Below are 14652 nucleotides of genomic sequence, written 5' to 3'. Positions count from 1 at the left end.
GTGGGTAGAGTCCAGTATTATGTGGGTAGAGCAGCGTAGTGTTGGTAGAGTCCAGTATAATGTGGGTAGAGTCCAATGTAGAATGGGTAGAGTCCAGTGTAGCGTGGGTAGAGTCCAGTGTAGTGTGGGTAGAGTCCAGTGTCGTGTGAGGGTAGAGTCCAGTCTAGTGTCTGGGTAGAGTCCAGTGTAGTGTAAGTAGAGTCCAGTGTAGTGTAAATAGAGTCCAGTGTAGTGTGTGGGTAGAGTACAGTATAATGTGCGTAGAGTCCAGTTTAGCATGGGTAGAGTCAGGTGTAGTGTGTGGGTAGAGTCCAGTGTAGTGTGTGGGTAGAGTCCAGTGTACTGTGGGTAGAGTCCAGTGTAGTGCTGGTAGAGTCCAGTGTAGTGCTGGTAGATTCCAGTGTAGTGTGGGTAGATTCAGGTGTAGTGTGGTAGAGTCCAGTATAATGTGGGTAGAGTCCAGTGTAGTGTGGGTAGAGTCCAGTGTAGTGTGGGTAGAGTCTTGTGTAGTGTGGGAAGAGTCCAGTATAATTTGGGTGGCGTCCAGAATTATGTGGGTAGAGTCCAGTACAATGTGGGTAGAGTCCAGTGTAGCGTGGGTAGAATCCAGTGTAGTGTGTGGGTAGAGTCCATTGTAATGTGGGTAGTAAAGTGTAGTGTGTAGGTAGAGTCCAGTATAATGTGGGTAGAGTCCAGTGTAGTGTGTGGGTAGAGTCCAGTGTAGCGTGGGTAGAGTCCAGTGTAGTGTGTGGTTTGAGTCCATTGTAATGTGGGTAGTCAAGTGTAGTGTGTGGGTAGAGTCCAGTATAATGTGGGTAGAGTCCAGTGTAGTGTGTGGGTAGAGTCCAGTGTAGCGTGGGTAGAGTCCAGTGTAGTGTGTGGTTTGAGTCCAATGTAGTGTGGATAGAGTCGAGTGTAGTGTTGGTAGAGTCCAGTATAATGTGGGTAGAGTCCAATGTAGCGTGGGTAGATTCCAGTGTAGCGTGGTTAGAGTCCAGTGTAGTGTGGGTAGAGTCCAGTGTAATGTGGGTAGAGTCCTGTGTAGTGTGGGAAGAGTCCAGTATAATGTGGGTAGAGTCCAGTACAATGTGGGTAGAGTACAGTATAATGTAAATAGAGTCCAGTGCAGTGTGGGTAGTGTCCAGTATAGTGTGGGTACAGTCCAGTGTAATGTGGGTAGAGTCCAGTATAGTGTGGGTACAGTCCAGTGTAATGTGGGTAGAGTCCTGTGTAGTGTGGGAAGTGTCCAGTATAATGTGGGTAGAGTCCAGTGTCGTGCTGGTAGATTCCAGTGTAGTGTGGTTAGAGTCCAGTATAACGTGGGTAGAGTCCAGTGTAGTGTGTGTAGAGTCCAGTGTAGTGTGGGTAGAGTCCAGTACAATGTGGGTAGAGTCCAGTGTAGTGTGGGTAGAGTCCAGTATAATGTGGGTAGAGTCCAGTGTAGTGTGGGTAGAGTCCAGTATAATGTGGGTAGAGTCCAGTGTAGTTTTGGTAGAGTCCAGTGTAGTGCGTGGGTAGAGTCCAGTGTAGTGTGTGGGTAGAGTCCAGTATAATGTGGGTAGAGTCCAGTTCAGTGTGTGTATAGTCCAGTGTAGTGTGGGTAGAGTCCAGTGTACTGTGGATAGAGTCCAGATTAGTGTGGGTAGAGTCCAGTGTAGTATGGGTAGAGTCCAGTATAATGTGGGTAGAGTCCAGTATAGTGTGAGTAGAGTGCAGTGTGGTGTGTGGGTAGAGTCCAGTGTAGTATGGGTAGAGTCCAGATTAGTGTGGGTAGAGTCCAGTGTAGTATGGGTAGAGTCCAGTATAATGTGGGTAGAGTCCAGTATAGAGTGAGTAGAGTGCAGTGTGGTGTGTGGGTAGAGTCCCGTTTATTGTGGGTAGAGTCCACTATAATGTGGGTAGAGTCCAGTGCTGTGTGGGTAGAGTACAGTATAATGTGGGTTGATCCAGTATAATATGGGTAGAGTCCAGTGTAATGTCGGTAGAGTCCAGTATAATGTGGGTAGAGTCCAGTGTAGTGTTGGTAGAGTCGAGTTTAGTGTGTGGGTAGAGTCAAGTATAATGTGGGTAGAGTCCAGTATAATGTGGGTAGAGTCCATTATAATGTGTGGAGAGTCCAGTGTAGTGAGGGTAGAGTCCATTATAATGTGGTAGAGTCCAGTGTAGTGTGGGTAGAGTGCAGTGTGGTGTGTTAGTAGAGTCGAGTTTAGTGTGTGGGTAGAGTCCAGTATAATGTGGGTAGAGTCCAGTGTAATGTGTGGGTAGAGTCCAGTGTATTGTGGGTAGAGTCCAGTATAATGTGGGTAGAGTCAAGTGTAGTGTGGGTAGAGTGCAGTGTAGTGTGTGGGTAGAGTACAGTATAATGTGGGTAGAGTCCAGTGCTGTGTGGGTAGAGTCCAGCATAATATGGGTAGAGTCCAGTGTAGTGTGGGGAGAGTCCAGTGTAATGTCGGTAGAGTCCAGTATAATGTGGGTAGAGTCCAGTATAATGTGGGTAGAGTCCAGAGTAGTGTGGGTAGAGTCCAGTGTAGTATGGGTAGAGTCCAGTATAATGTGGGTAGAGTCCAATGTAGTGTGGGAAGAGTGTTGTGTGGGTAGAATCCAGTGTAGTGTGGGTAGAGTCCAGTGTAGTGTTGGTAGAGTTGAGTTTAGTGTGTGGGTAGAGTCCAGTACAATGGGGGGTAGAGTCCAGTGTAGTGTTGGTAGAGTCCAGTGTAGTGTTGGTAGAGTCCAGTATAATGTGGGTAGAGTCCAGTCTAGTGTGTGGGTAGATTCCATTGTAATGTGGGTAGTCAAGTGTAGTGTGTGGGTAGAGTCCAGTATAATGTGGGTAGAGTCCAGTGTAGTGTGGGTAGAGTCATGTATCATGTGGGTCGAGTCATGGATATTGTGGGTCGAGTCCAGTGTAGTGTGAGGGTAGAGTCCAGTGTAGTGTGTGGGTAGAGTCCAGTGTAGTGTAAGTAGAGTCCAGTGTAGTGTAAGTAGAGTCCAGTGTAGTGTGGGTAGAGTCCAGTGTATCATGGGTAGAGTCAGGTGTAGTGTGTTGGAAGAGTCCAGTGTAGTGTGTGTTGTGTCCAGAGTAGTGTGTGGGTAGAGTCCAGTGTACTGTGGGTAGAGTCCAGTATAATGTGGGTAGAGTCCAGTATAATGTGGGTGGTGTCCAGAATTATGTGGGTAGAGTCCAGTACAATGTGGGTAGAGTCCAGTGTAGTGTGGGTAGAGTCCAGTATTATGTGGGTAGAGCAGCGTAGTGTTGGTAGAGTCCAGTATAATGTGGGTAGAGTCCAATGTAGAATGGGTAGAGTCCAGTGTAGCGTGGGTAGAGTCCAGTGTAGTGTGGGTAGAGTCCAGTGTCGTGTGAGGGTAGAGTCCAGTGTAGTGTCTGGGTAGAGTCCAGTGTAGTGTAAGTAGAGTCCAGTGTAGTGTAAGTAGAGTCCAGTGTAGTGTGTGGGTAGAGTACAGTATAATGTGCGTAGAGTCCAGTTTAGCATGGGTAGAGTCAGGTGTAGTGTGTGGGTAGAGTCCAGTGTAGTGTGTGGGTAGAGTCCAGTGTACTGTGGGTAGAGTCCAGTGTAGTGCTGGTAGAGTCCAGTGTAGTGCTGGTAGATTCCAGTGTAGTGTGGGTAGATTCAGGTGTAGTGTGGTAGAGTCCAGTATAATGTGGGTAGAGTCCAGTGTAGTGTGGGTAGAGTCCAGTGTAGTGTGGGTAGAGTCCTGTGTAGTGTGGGAAGAGTCCAGTATAATTTGGGTGGCGTCCAGAATTATGTGGGTAGAGTCCAGTACAATGTGGGTAGAGTCCAGTGTAGCGTGGGTAGAATCCAGTGTAGTGTGTGGGTAGAGTCCATTGTAATGTGGGTAGTCAAGTGTAGTGTGTAGGTAGAGTCCAGTATAATGTGGGTAGAGTCCAGTGTAGTGTGTGGGTAGAGTCCAGTGTAGCGTGGGTAGAGTCCAGTGTAGTGTGTGGTTTGAGTCCATTGTAATGTGGGTAGTCAAGTGTAGTGTGTGGGTAGAGTCCAGTATAATGTGGGTAGAGTCCAGTGTAGTGTGTGGGTAGAGTCCAGTGTAGCGTGGGTAGAGTCCAGTGTAGTGTGTGGTTTGAGTCCAATGTAGTGTGGATAGAGTCGAGTGTAGTGTTGGTAGAGTCCAGTATAATGTGGGTAGAGTCCAATGTAGCGTGGGTAGAGTCCAGTGTAGCGTGGTTAGAGTCCAGTGTAGTGTGGGTAGAGTCCAGTGTAATGTGGGTAGAGTCCTGTGTAGTGTGGGAAGAGTCCAGTACAATGTGGGTAGAGTACAGTATAATGTAAATAGAGTCCAGTGCAGTGTGGGTAGTGTCCAGTATAGTGTGGGTACAGTCCAGTGTAATGTGGGTAGAGTCCAGTATAGTGTGGGTACAGTCCAGTGTAATGTGGGTAGAGTCCTGTGTAGTGTGGGAAGTGTCCAGTATAATGTGGGTAGAGTCCAATATAATGTAAATAGAGTCAGGTGTAGTGTGGGTAGAGTCCAGTATAATGTGGGTAGAGTCCAGTGTCGTGCTGGTAGATTCCAGTGTAGTGTGGTTAGAGTCCAGTATAACGTGGGTAGAGTCCAGTGTAGTGTGTGTAGAGTCCAGTGTAGTGTGGGTAGAGTCCAGTACAATGTGGGTAGAGTCCAGTGTAGTGTGGGTAGAGTCCAGTATAATGTGGGTAGAGTCCAGTGTAGTGTGGGTAGAGTCCAGTATAATGTGGGTAGAGTCCAGTGTAGTTTTGGTAGAGTCCAGTGTAGTGCGTGGGTAGAGTCCAGTGTAGTGTGTGGGTAGAGTCCAGTATAATGTGGGTAGAGTCCAGTGCAGTGTGTGTAGAGTCCAGTGTAGTGTGGGTAGAGTCCAGTGTACTGTGGATAGAGTCCAGATTAGTGTGGGTAGAGTCCAGTGTAGTATGGGTAGAGTCCAGTATAATGTGGGTAGAGTCCAGTATAGTGTGAGTAGAGTGCAGTGTGGTGTGTGGGTAGAGTCCAGTGTAGTATGGGTAGAGTCCAGATTAGTGTGGGTAGAGTCCAGTGTAGTATGGGTAGAGTCCAGTATAATGTGGGTAGAGTCCAGTATAGAGTGAGTAGAGTGCAGTGTGGTGTGTGGGTAGAGTCCCGTTTATTGTGGGTAGAGTCCACTATAATGTGGGTAGAGTCCAGTGCTGTGTGGGTAGAGTACAGTATAATGTGGGTAGAGTCCAGTGTTGTGTGTGGGTAGAGTCCAGTGTAGCATGGGTAGAGTCAGGTGTAGTGTGTGGGTAGAGTCCAGTGTAGTGTGGGTAGCGTCCAGTGTAGTGTGGGTAGAGTCCATTGTAGTGCTGGTAGAATCCAGTGTAGTGTGTGGGTAGAGTCCAGTGTAATGTGGGTAGAGTCCAGTGTAGTGTGGGTTAAGTCCAGTATAATGTGGGTAGAGTCCAGTGTAGTGTGGGAAGAGTCCAGTAAAATGTAAATATAGTCCAGTGAGTTCCAATAGTGGGAGTTCCAATAGTGGGAGTTCCAATAGTGAGAGTTCCAATAGTGAGAGTTCCAATAGTGGGAGTTCCAATAGTGGGAGTTCCAATAGTGAGAGTTCCAATAGTGAGAGTTCCAATAGTGTGATTTCCAATAGTGAGAGTTCCAATAGTGAGAGTTCCAATAGTGGGAGTTCCAATAGTGAGAGTTCCAATAGTGAGAGTTCCAATAGTGTGAGTTCCAATAGTGGGAGTTCCAATAGTGTGATTTCCAATAGTGAGAGTTCCAATAGTGTGAGTTCCAATAGTGGGAGTTCCAATAGTTGGAGTTCCAATAGTGAGAGTTCCAATAGTGAGAGTTCCAATAGTGGGAGTTCCAATAGTGGGAGTTCCAATAGTGAGAGTTCCAATAGTGAGAGTTCCAATAGTGTGAGTTCCAATAGTGGGGGTTCCAATAGTGTGATTTCCAATAGTGAGAGTTCCAATAGTGTGAGTTCCAATAGTGGGAGTTCCAATAGTGGGAGTTCCAATAGTGGGAGTTCCAATAGTGTGATTTCCAATAGTGAGAGTTCCAATAGTGGGAGTTCCAATAGTGGGAGTTCCAATAGTGTGATTTCCAATAGTGAGAGTTCCAATAGTGTGATTTCCAATAGTGAGAGTTCCAATAGTGGGAGTTCCAATAGTGGGAGTTCCAATAGTGAGAGTTCCAATAGTGAGAGTTCCAATAGTGTGAGTTCCAATAGTGGGAGTTCCAATAGTGTGATTTCCAATAGTGAGAGTTCCAATAGTGGGAGTTCCAATAGTGTGATTTCCAATAGTGAGAGTTCCAATAGTGGGAGTTCCAATAGTGGGAGTTCCAATAGTGGGAGTTCCAATAGTGAGAGTTCCAATAGTGAGAGTTCCAATAGTGGGAGTTCCAATAGTGGGAGTTCCAATAGTGAGAGTTCCAATAGTGAGAGTTCCAATAGTGGGAGTTCCAATAGTGTGATTTCCAATAGTGAGAGTTCCAATAGTGTGAGTTCCAATAGTGGGAGTTCCAATAGTGTGAGTTCCAATAGTGGGAGTTCCAATAGTGTGATTTCCAATAGTGAGAGTTCCAATAGTGTGAGTTCCAATAGTGGGAGTTCCAATAGTGTGATTTCCAATAGTGAGAGTTCCAATAGTGTGATTTCCAATAGTGAGAGTTCCAATAGTGGGAGTTCCAATAGTGGGAGTTCCAATAGTGAGAGTTCCAATAGTGAGAGTTCCAATAGTGTGAGTTCCAATAGTGGGAGTTCCAACAGTGTGATTTCCAATAGTGAGAGTTCCAATAGTGGGAGTTCCAATAGTGTGATTTCCAATAGTGAGAGTTCCAATAGTGGGAGTTCCAATAGTGGGAGTTCCAATAGTGGGAGTTCCAATAGTGAGAGTTCCAATAGTGAGAGTTCCAATAGTGGGAGTTCCAATAGTGGGAGTTCCAAGAGTGAGAGTTCCAATAGTGAGAGTTCCAATAGTGTGAGTTCCAATAGTGAGAGTTCCAACAGTGGGAGTTCCAATAGTGAGAGTTCCAATAGTGAGAGTTCCAATAGTGAGAGTTCCAATCGTGGGAGTTCCAATAGTGAGAGTTCCAATAGTGAGAGTTCCAATAGTGGGAGTTGTGGTTATTTCTCATCCAGGTTATCTAGTGTGCTATTGCCTGATGTTTGTCTACTAAAATCCGATGGTTACATGATAGGGGACATCATAAGATTCAACAACCGTGTCCTTTTGGAGATGGGTGTCAGTGGTGTTCACCAGAATGGGGATCATAATGGTCTCCATCATCAGCCTCATGATCAATGTGTCCTTGGTAACTGTCCTCGGTGCTGTAGTGTGGTGGGGATCATAAGGGTCTCCATCATCACAGCATCATGATCAATGTGTCCTCGGTGCTGTAGTGTGGTGGGGATCATAAGGGTCTCCATCATCACAGCATCATGATCAATGTGTCCTCGGTGCTGTAGTGTGGTGGGGATCATAAGGGTCTCCATCATCACAGCATCATGATCAATGTGTCCTCGGTGCTGTAGTGTGGTGGGGATCATAAGGGTCTCCATCATCACAGCATCATGATCAATGTGTCCTCTGTGTTGTAGTGTGTTGGGGATCATAAGGGTCTCCATCATCACAGCATCATGATCAATGTGTCCGTGGTAACTGTCCTCGGTGCTGTAGGCAACCACCCTCTCTCAGATGTGGTATCACACCTGTTAAGAACTCTTTTCTATAACTTTGTGTGAAATCTATTTCTTAAAGCAACAGCAAGTACAATATGCCCTTTGTGTTTTCTAGAAATGTGTTTAATGTGAATGATTACTGATGTTAATCTGTCTATTTTTTTTATGTTTTCTATTGTTTTCTAAAATAAATTTTAAATATATTACTTTAAATGGTCTACCATACACTAACCCTATCTACCCTATACTAATTCTACATACATTTACACTAACCATACCTACCTTACACTAACCCTCCCTACCTCTACACTAACCCTAACAACCCTACACTAACCCTACCTCCCCTATACCAATTATACCTACATCTAAACTAACCCTATCAACCCTACACTAATCCTACCTACCCCTACACTAACCCTACCTACCCTACACTAACCCTACCTACCCCTACACTAACCCTACCTACCCTACACTAACCCAACCTACCCCTACACTAACCCTACACTAACCCGACCAACTCTACACTAACCCTACACTAACCCTACCTAATCTACACTAACCCTACCTACCCTACACTAACCCTACCTACCCCTACACTAACCCTACCTACCCTACACTAACCCTACACTAACCCGACCAACCCTACACTAACCCTACACTAACCCTACCTACTCTACACTAACCCTACCTACCCTACACTAACCCTACACTAACCCTACCTACTCTACACTAACCCTACCTACCCTACACTAACCCTACACTAACTCTACACTAACCCTACACTAACCCTACCTACCCTACACTAACCCTACCTACTCTACACTAACCCTACCTACCCTAACACTAACCCTACCTACCCCTACACTAACCCTACCTACCCCATACACTAACCCTACCTACTCTATACTAACCCTACCGACCCTACACTAACCCTACCTACCCTCCACTAACCGTACCAAAACTACACCAACACAACCTACCCCTACACTAACCCTACACTAACCCTACACTAACCCTACACTAACCCTACCTACCCTACACTAACCCTACCTACTCTACACTAACCCTACCTACCCCTACACTAACCCTACCTACCCCTACACTAACCCTACCTACCCCATACACTAACCATACCTACCCTACACTAACCTTACCTACCCTACACTAACCCTACCTACCCTACACTAACCCTACCTACTCTACACTAACCCTACCTACCCTACACCAACAATACCTACCCCTACACTAACCCTACCTACCCTACACTAACCCTACCTACCCTCCATTAACCGTACCTAAACTACACTAACCCAACATACCCCTACACTAACCGTACACTAACACTACACTATAACCCTACCTACACTACACTAACCCTACCTACCCTACACTAACCCTACCTACCCTACACTAACCCTACCTACCCCTACACTAACTCTACACACCCTACTCTAACCCTACCTACCCTCCATTAACCGTACCTAAACTACACTAACACAACCTACCCCTACACGAATCCTACCGACCCTACTCTAACCCTACCTACCCTACACTAACCCTACCAACCCTACTCTAACCCTACCTACCCTACTCTAACCCTACCTACCCCTACTCTAACCCTACCTACCCCTACTCTAACCCTACCTACCCCTCCTCTAACCCTACCTACCCCTACACTAACCCTACCAACCCTACACTAACCCTACCTCCCTACACTAACCCTACCTACCCTACACTAACCCCACCTCCCCTACACTAACCCTACCTACCCTACACTAACCCTACACTAACCCGACCAACCCTACACTAACCCTACACTAACCCTACCTACTCTACACTAACCCTACCTACCCTACACTAACCCTACCTACCCTACACTAACCCTACCTACCCTACACTAACCCTACCTACTCTACACTAACCCTACCTACCCTACACCAACCCTACCTACCCCTACACTAACCTTACCTACCCTACACTAACTCTACCTACCCTCCATTAACCGTACCTAAACTACACCTCCCAACATACCCCTACACTAACCCTACACTAACCCTACACTATAACCCTACCTACTCTACACTAACCCTACCTACCCTACCCTACACTAACCCTACCTACCCTACACTAACCCTACCTACCCCTACACTAACCCTACCTACCCCTACACTAACTCTACACACCCTACTCTAACCCTACCTACCCTCCATTAACTGTACCTAAACTACACTAACACAACCTACCCCTAAACGAATCCTACCGACCCCACTCTAACCCTACCTACCCTACACTAACCCTACCAACCCTACTCTAACCCTACCTACCCTACACTAACACAACCTACCCCTACTCTAACCCTACCTACCCCTACACTGACCCTACCAACCCTACACTAACCCTACCTCCCCTACACTAACCCTACCTACCCCATACACTAACCCTACCTACCCCTACACTAACCCTACCAACCCTACACTAACCCTACCTCCGCTACACTAACCCTACCTACCCCATACACTAACCCTACCTACCCCTACACTAACCCTACCAACCATACACTAACCCTACCGACCCTACACTAAACCTACCTACCCCCTACACTGACCCTACCTACCTCTACACTAACCCTAACTACCCCTATACTAACCCTACCTACCCTACACTAACCCTACCTACCCTACACTAACCCTACCTACCCCTACACTAACCCTACCTACCCCATACACTAACCCTACCTACCCCTACACTAACCCTACCTACCCCTACACTAACCCTACCTACCCCTACACTAACCCTACCTACCCCTACACTAACCCTACCTACCCTACACTAATCCTACCTACCCCTACACTAATCCTACCTACCCTACACTAATCCTACCTACCCTACACTAACCCAACCAACGCTATACTAACCCTTCCCAAGTTACTACTAACAGAGATCTCGATGATTACAGGGTCAAACTGTATATTAGGGTGGCAGGATAGTATCCTACCCTCATCACCAGGTTAAACAGCTAGAGAATAGCCTCTCTGCTGTGTTTCAGCATCTCTGTTAGAATATAAAGCCTTGTCTCAGGATAGTATCCTACCCTCATCACCAGGTTAAACAGCTAGAGAATAGCCTCTCTGCTGTGATTCAGCATCTCTGTTAGAATATAAAGCCTTGTCTCAGGATAGTATCCTACCCTCATCACCAGGTTAAACAGCTAGAGAATAGCCTCTCTGCTGTGTTTCAGCATCTCTGTTAGAATATAAAGCCTTGTCTCAGGATAGTATCCTACCCTCATCACCAGGTTAAACAGCTAGAGAATAGCCTCTCTGCTGTGTTTCAGCATCTCTGTTAGAATATAAAGCCTTGTCTCAGGATAGTATCCTACCCTCATCACCAGGTTAAACAGCTAGAGAATAGCCTCTCTGCTGTGATTCAGCATCTCTGTTAGAATATAAAGCCTTGTCTCAGGATAGTATCCTACCCTCATCACCAGGTTAAACAGCTAGAGAATAGCCTCTCTGCTGTGATTCAGCATCTCTGTTAGAATATAAAGCCTTGTCTCAGGATAGTATCCTACCCTCATCACCAGGTTAAACAGCTAGAGAATAGCCTCTCTGCTGTGTTTCAGCATCTCTGTTAGAATATAAAGCCTTGTCTCAGGATAGTATCCTACCCTCATCACCAGGTTAAACAGCTAGAGAATAGCCTCTCTGCTGTGTTTCAGCATCTCTGTTAGAATATAAAGCCTTGTCTCAGGATAGTATCCTACCCTCATCACCAGGTTAAACAGCTAGAGAATAGCCTCTCTGCTGTGATTCAGCATCTCTGTTAGAATATAAAGCCTTGTCTCAGGATAGTATCCTACCCTCATCACCAGGTTAAACAGCTAGAGAATAGCCTCTCTGCTGTGTTTCAGCATCTCTGTTAGAATATAAAGCCTTGTCTCAGGATAGTATCCTACCCTCATCACCAGGTTAAACAGCTAGAGAATAGCCTCTCTGCTGTGATTCAGCATCTCTGTTAGAATATAAAGCCTTGTCTCAGGATAGTATCCTACCCTCATCACCAGGTTAAACAGCTAGAGAATAGCCTCTCTGCTGTGATTCAGCATCTCTGTTAGAATATAAAGCCTTGTCTCAGGATAGTATCCTACCCTCATCACCAGGTTAAACAGCTAGAGAATAGCCTCTCTGCTGTGTTTCAGCATCTCTGCTAGAATATAAAGCCTTTTCTCAAGACAGTATCTCTGTTAGAAATAATATGACTTTAGACCGCTCTCGCTCTCTCTCTCCCTCGAGAATAGCCTCTCTGCTGTGATTCAGTATCTTTGTTCCAAGACAGGTTTACTGATCTTGAGGGCCTATATTTTTAATAATTTACTCTCTCTCCGTCTCTGTCTTTCTCTCACTCTCGCTCACTCTCTCTCTCTCTCTCTCTCTCTCTCTCTCTCTCTCTCTCTCTCTCTCTCTCTCTCCCCCTCCCTCTCTCTCTTCCAGCGTCTCTGAGCGTCAGTTCTGACAGATCTCAGTTCTTTGAATATGAGTCTGTCTCTCTGAGCTGTGAGGTTCAGGGGAACTCTGCTGGGTGGAGAGTGATGAGGAACACATCGAGAGGAAACCTTTCAGAGTGTAATACTGACTGGGGAAAACAACAGGGGTCTTCATGCATCATGTTGCTAATACCAGCAGACAGTGGAGTGTACTGGTGTGAGTCTGGGTCTGGAGAACACAGCCATGCTGTCAACATCACAGTACCTGGTATGTCCACAAACACCATCTACTGACATTATAGTGTTTAGTGGTTCATCTGGTTTCAGATAGCTGATATTATGTTTATATATGATGTTTCTATATTATATACAGCTGGAGCTGTGATCCTGGAGAGACCTGTTTATATATGATGTTTATATATTATATACAGCTGTTGCTGTGATCCTGGAGAGACCTGTTTATATATGATGTTTATATATTATATACAGCTGGAGCTGTGATCCTGGAGAGCCCTGTTTATATATGATGTTTATATATTATATACAGCTGGAGCTGTGATCCTGGAGAGCCCTGTTTATATATGATGTTTATATATTATATACAGCTGGAGCTGTGACCCTGGAGAGACCTGTTTATATATGATGTTTATATATTATATACAGCTGGTGCTGTGATCCTGGAGAGCCCTGTTTATATATGATGTTTATATATTAAATACAGCTGGTGCTGTGATCCTGGAGAGCCCTGTTTATATATGATGTTTATATATTATATACAGTTGGAGCTGTGATCCTGGAGAGACCTGTTTATATATGATGTTTATATATTATATACAGATGGAGCTGTGATCCTGGAGAGACCTGTTTATATATGATGTTTATATATTATATACAGCTGGAGCTGTGATCCTGGAGAGCCCTGTTTATATATGATGTTTATATATTATATACAGCTGGAGCTGTGATCCTGGAGAGCCCTGTTTATATATGATGTTTATATATTATATACAGTTGGAGCTGTGATCCTGGAGAGCCCTGTTTATATATGATGTTTATATATTATATACAGCTGGAGCTGTGATCCTGGAGAGCCCTGTTTATATATGATGTTTATATATTATATACAGCTGGAGCTGTGATCCTGGAGAGCCCTGTTTATATATGATGTTTATATATTATATACAGTTGGTGCTGTGATCCTGGAGAGCCCTGTTTATATATGATGTTTATATATTATATACAGCTGGAGCTGTGATCCTGGAGAGACCTGTTTATATATGATATTTATATATTATATACAGATGGAGCTGTGATCCTGGAGAGCCCTGTTTATATATGATGTTTATATATTATATACAGCTGGAGCTGTGATCCTGGAGAGCCCTGTTTATATATGATGTTTATATATTATATACAGCTGGTGCTGTGATCCTGGAGAGCCCTGTTTATATATGATGTTTATATATTATATACAGTTGGTGCTGTGATCCTGGAGAGCCCTGTTTATATATGATGTTTATATATTATATACAGCTGGAGCTGTGATCCTGGAGAGCCCTGTTTATATATGATGTTTATATATTATATACAGTTGGTGCTGTGATCCTGGAGAGCCCTGTTTATATATGATGTTTATATATTATATACAGCTGGAGCTGTGATCCTGGAGAGACCTGTTTATATATGATATTTATATATTATATACAGATGGAGCTGTGATCCTGGAGAGCCCTGTTTATATATGATGTTTATATATTATATACAGCTGGAGCTGTGATCCTGGAGAGCCCTGTTTATATATGATGTTTATATATTATATACAGCTGGTGCTGTGATCCTGGAGAGCCCTGTTTATATATGATGTTTATATATTATATACAGTTGGTGCTGTGATCCTGGAGAGCCCTGTTTATATATGATGTTTATATATTATATACAGCTGGAGCTGTGATCCTGGAGAGCCCTGTTTATATATGATGTTTATATATTATATACAGCTGGAGCTGTGATCCTGGAGAGCCCTGTTTATATATGATGTTTATATATTATATACAGCTGGTGCTGTGATCCTGGAGAGCCCTGTTTATATATGATGTTTATATATTATATACAGCTGGTGCTGTGATCCTGGAGAGCCCTGTTTATATATGATGTTTATATATTATATACAGTTGGAGCTGTGATCCTGGAGAGCCCTGCCCTTCCTGTGACTGAGGGAGATTCTGTGACTCTGCGCTGCAGATATCAGGGAACTCCCTCTGACCTCACAGCTGGTTTCTACAAAGATGGATCCCTCATCAGGACTGAGACTACAGGAAAGATAACCATCCCTGCAGTATCCAAGTCAGATGAAGGACTCTACAAGTGTTCCAACTCTAAAGGAGAATCACCAGAGAGCTGGATGACTGTGACGATTGAGAATATGACAAACCATATGAACAGCCCTTAGCCGTGGTATATTGGCCATATACCACACCTCCTGAGAATATGACAAACCATAAGAAAAGCCCTTAGCCGTGGT

At 44.8% G+C, this 14652-nt stretch overlaps 1 protein-coding gene across 1 annotated transcript; it reads left to right on the top strand.

Moving 5' to 3' along the window:
- Positions 1-7606: 7606 nt before the first annotated feature.
- LOC135539022 (low affinity immunoglobulin gamma Fc region receptor III-like) lies at positions 7607-14611 on the top strand. The gene is made up of 3 exons (XM_064964907.1): positions 7607-7637; positions 12139-12399; positions 14303-14611. The coding sequence occupies exons 1-3, from the start codon at positions 7607-7609 to the stop codon at positions 14578-14580; spliced, it is 570 nt and encodes a 189-aa protein (XP_064820979.1). The 3' UTR covers positions 14581-14611.
- Positions 14612-14652: the final 41 nt, after the last annotated feature.

This window comes from Oncorhynchus masou, unplaced genomic scaffold (assembly GCF_036934945.1).
Source record: "Oncorhynchus masou masou isolate Uvic2021 unplaced genomic scaffold, UVic_Omas_1.1 unplaced_scaffold_2924, whole genome shotgun sequence".
NCBI lineage: Eukaryota > Metazoa > Chordata > Actinopteri > Salmoniformes > Salmonidae > Oncorhynchus > Oncorhynchus masou.
This window is presented reverse-complemented; position numbering and strand designations above follow the sequence as displayed.

Coding starts and splice junctions, on each gene's coding strand:
- LOC135539022 (XM_064964907.1), top strand. CDS start 7,607: ATGATCAATGTGTCCGTGGTAACTGTCCTCG. Junction 7,638..12,138: donor GTCCGTGGTAACTGTCCTCG/GTGCTGTAGGCA, acceptor TCTCTCTTCCAG/CGTCTCTGAGCGTCAGTTCT. Junction 12,400..14,302: donor TGTCAACATCACAGTACCTG/GTATGTCCACAA, acceptor TATTATATACAG/TTGGAGCTGTGATCCTGGAG.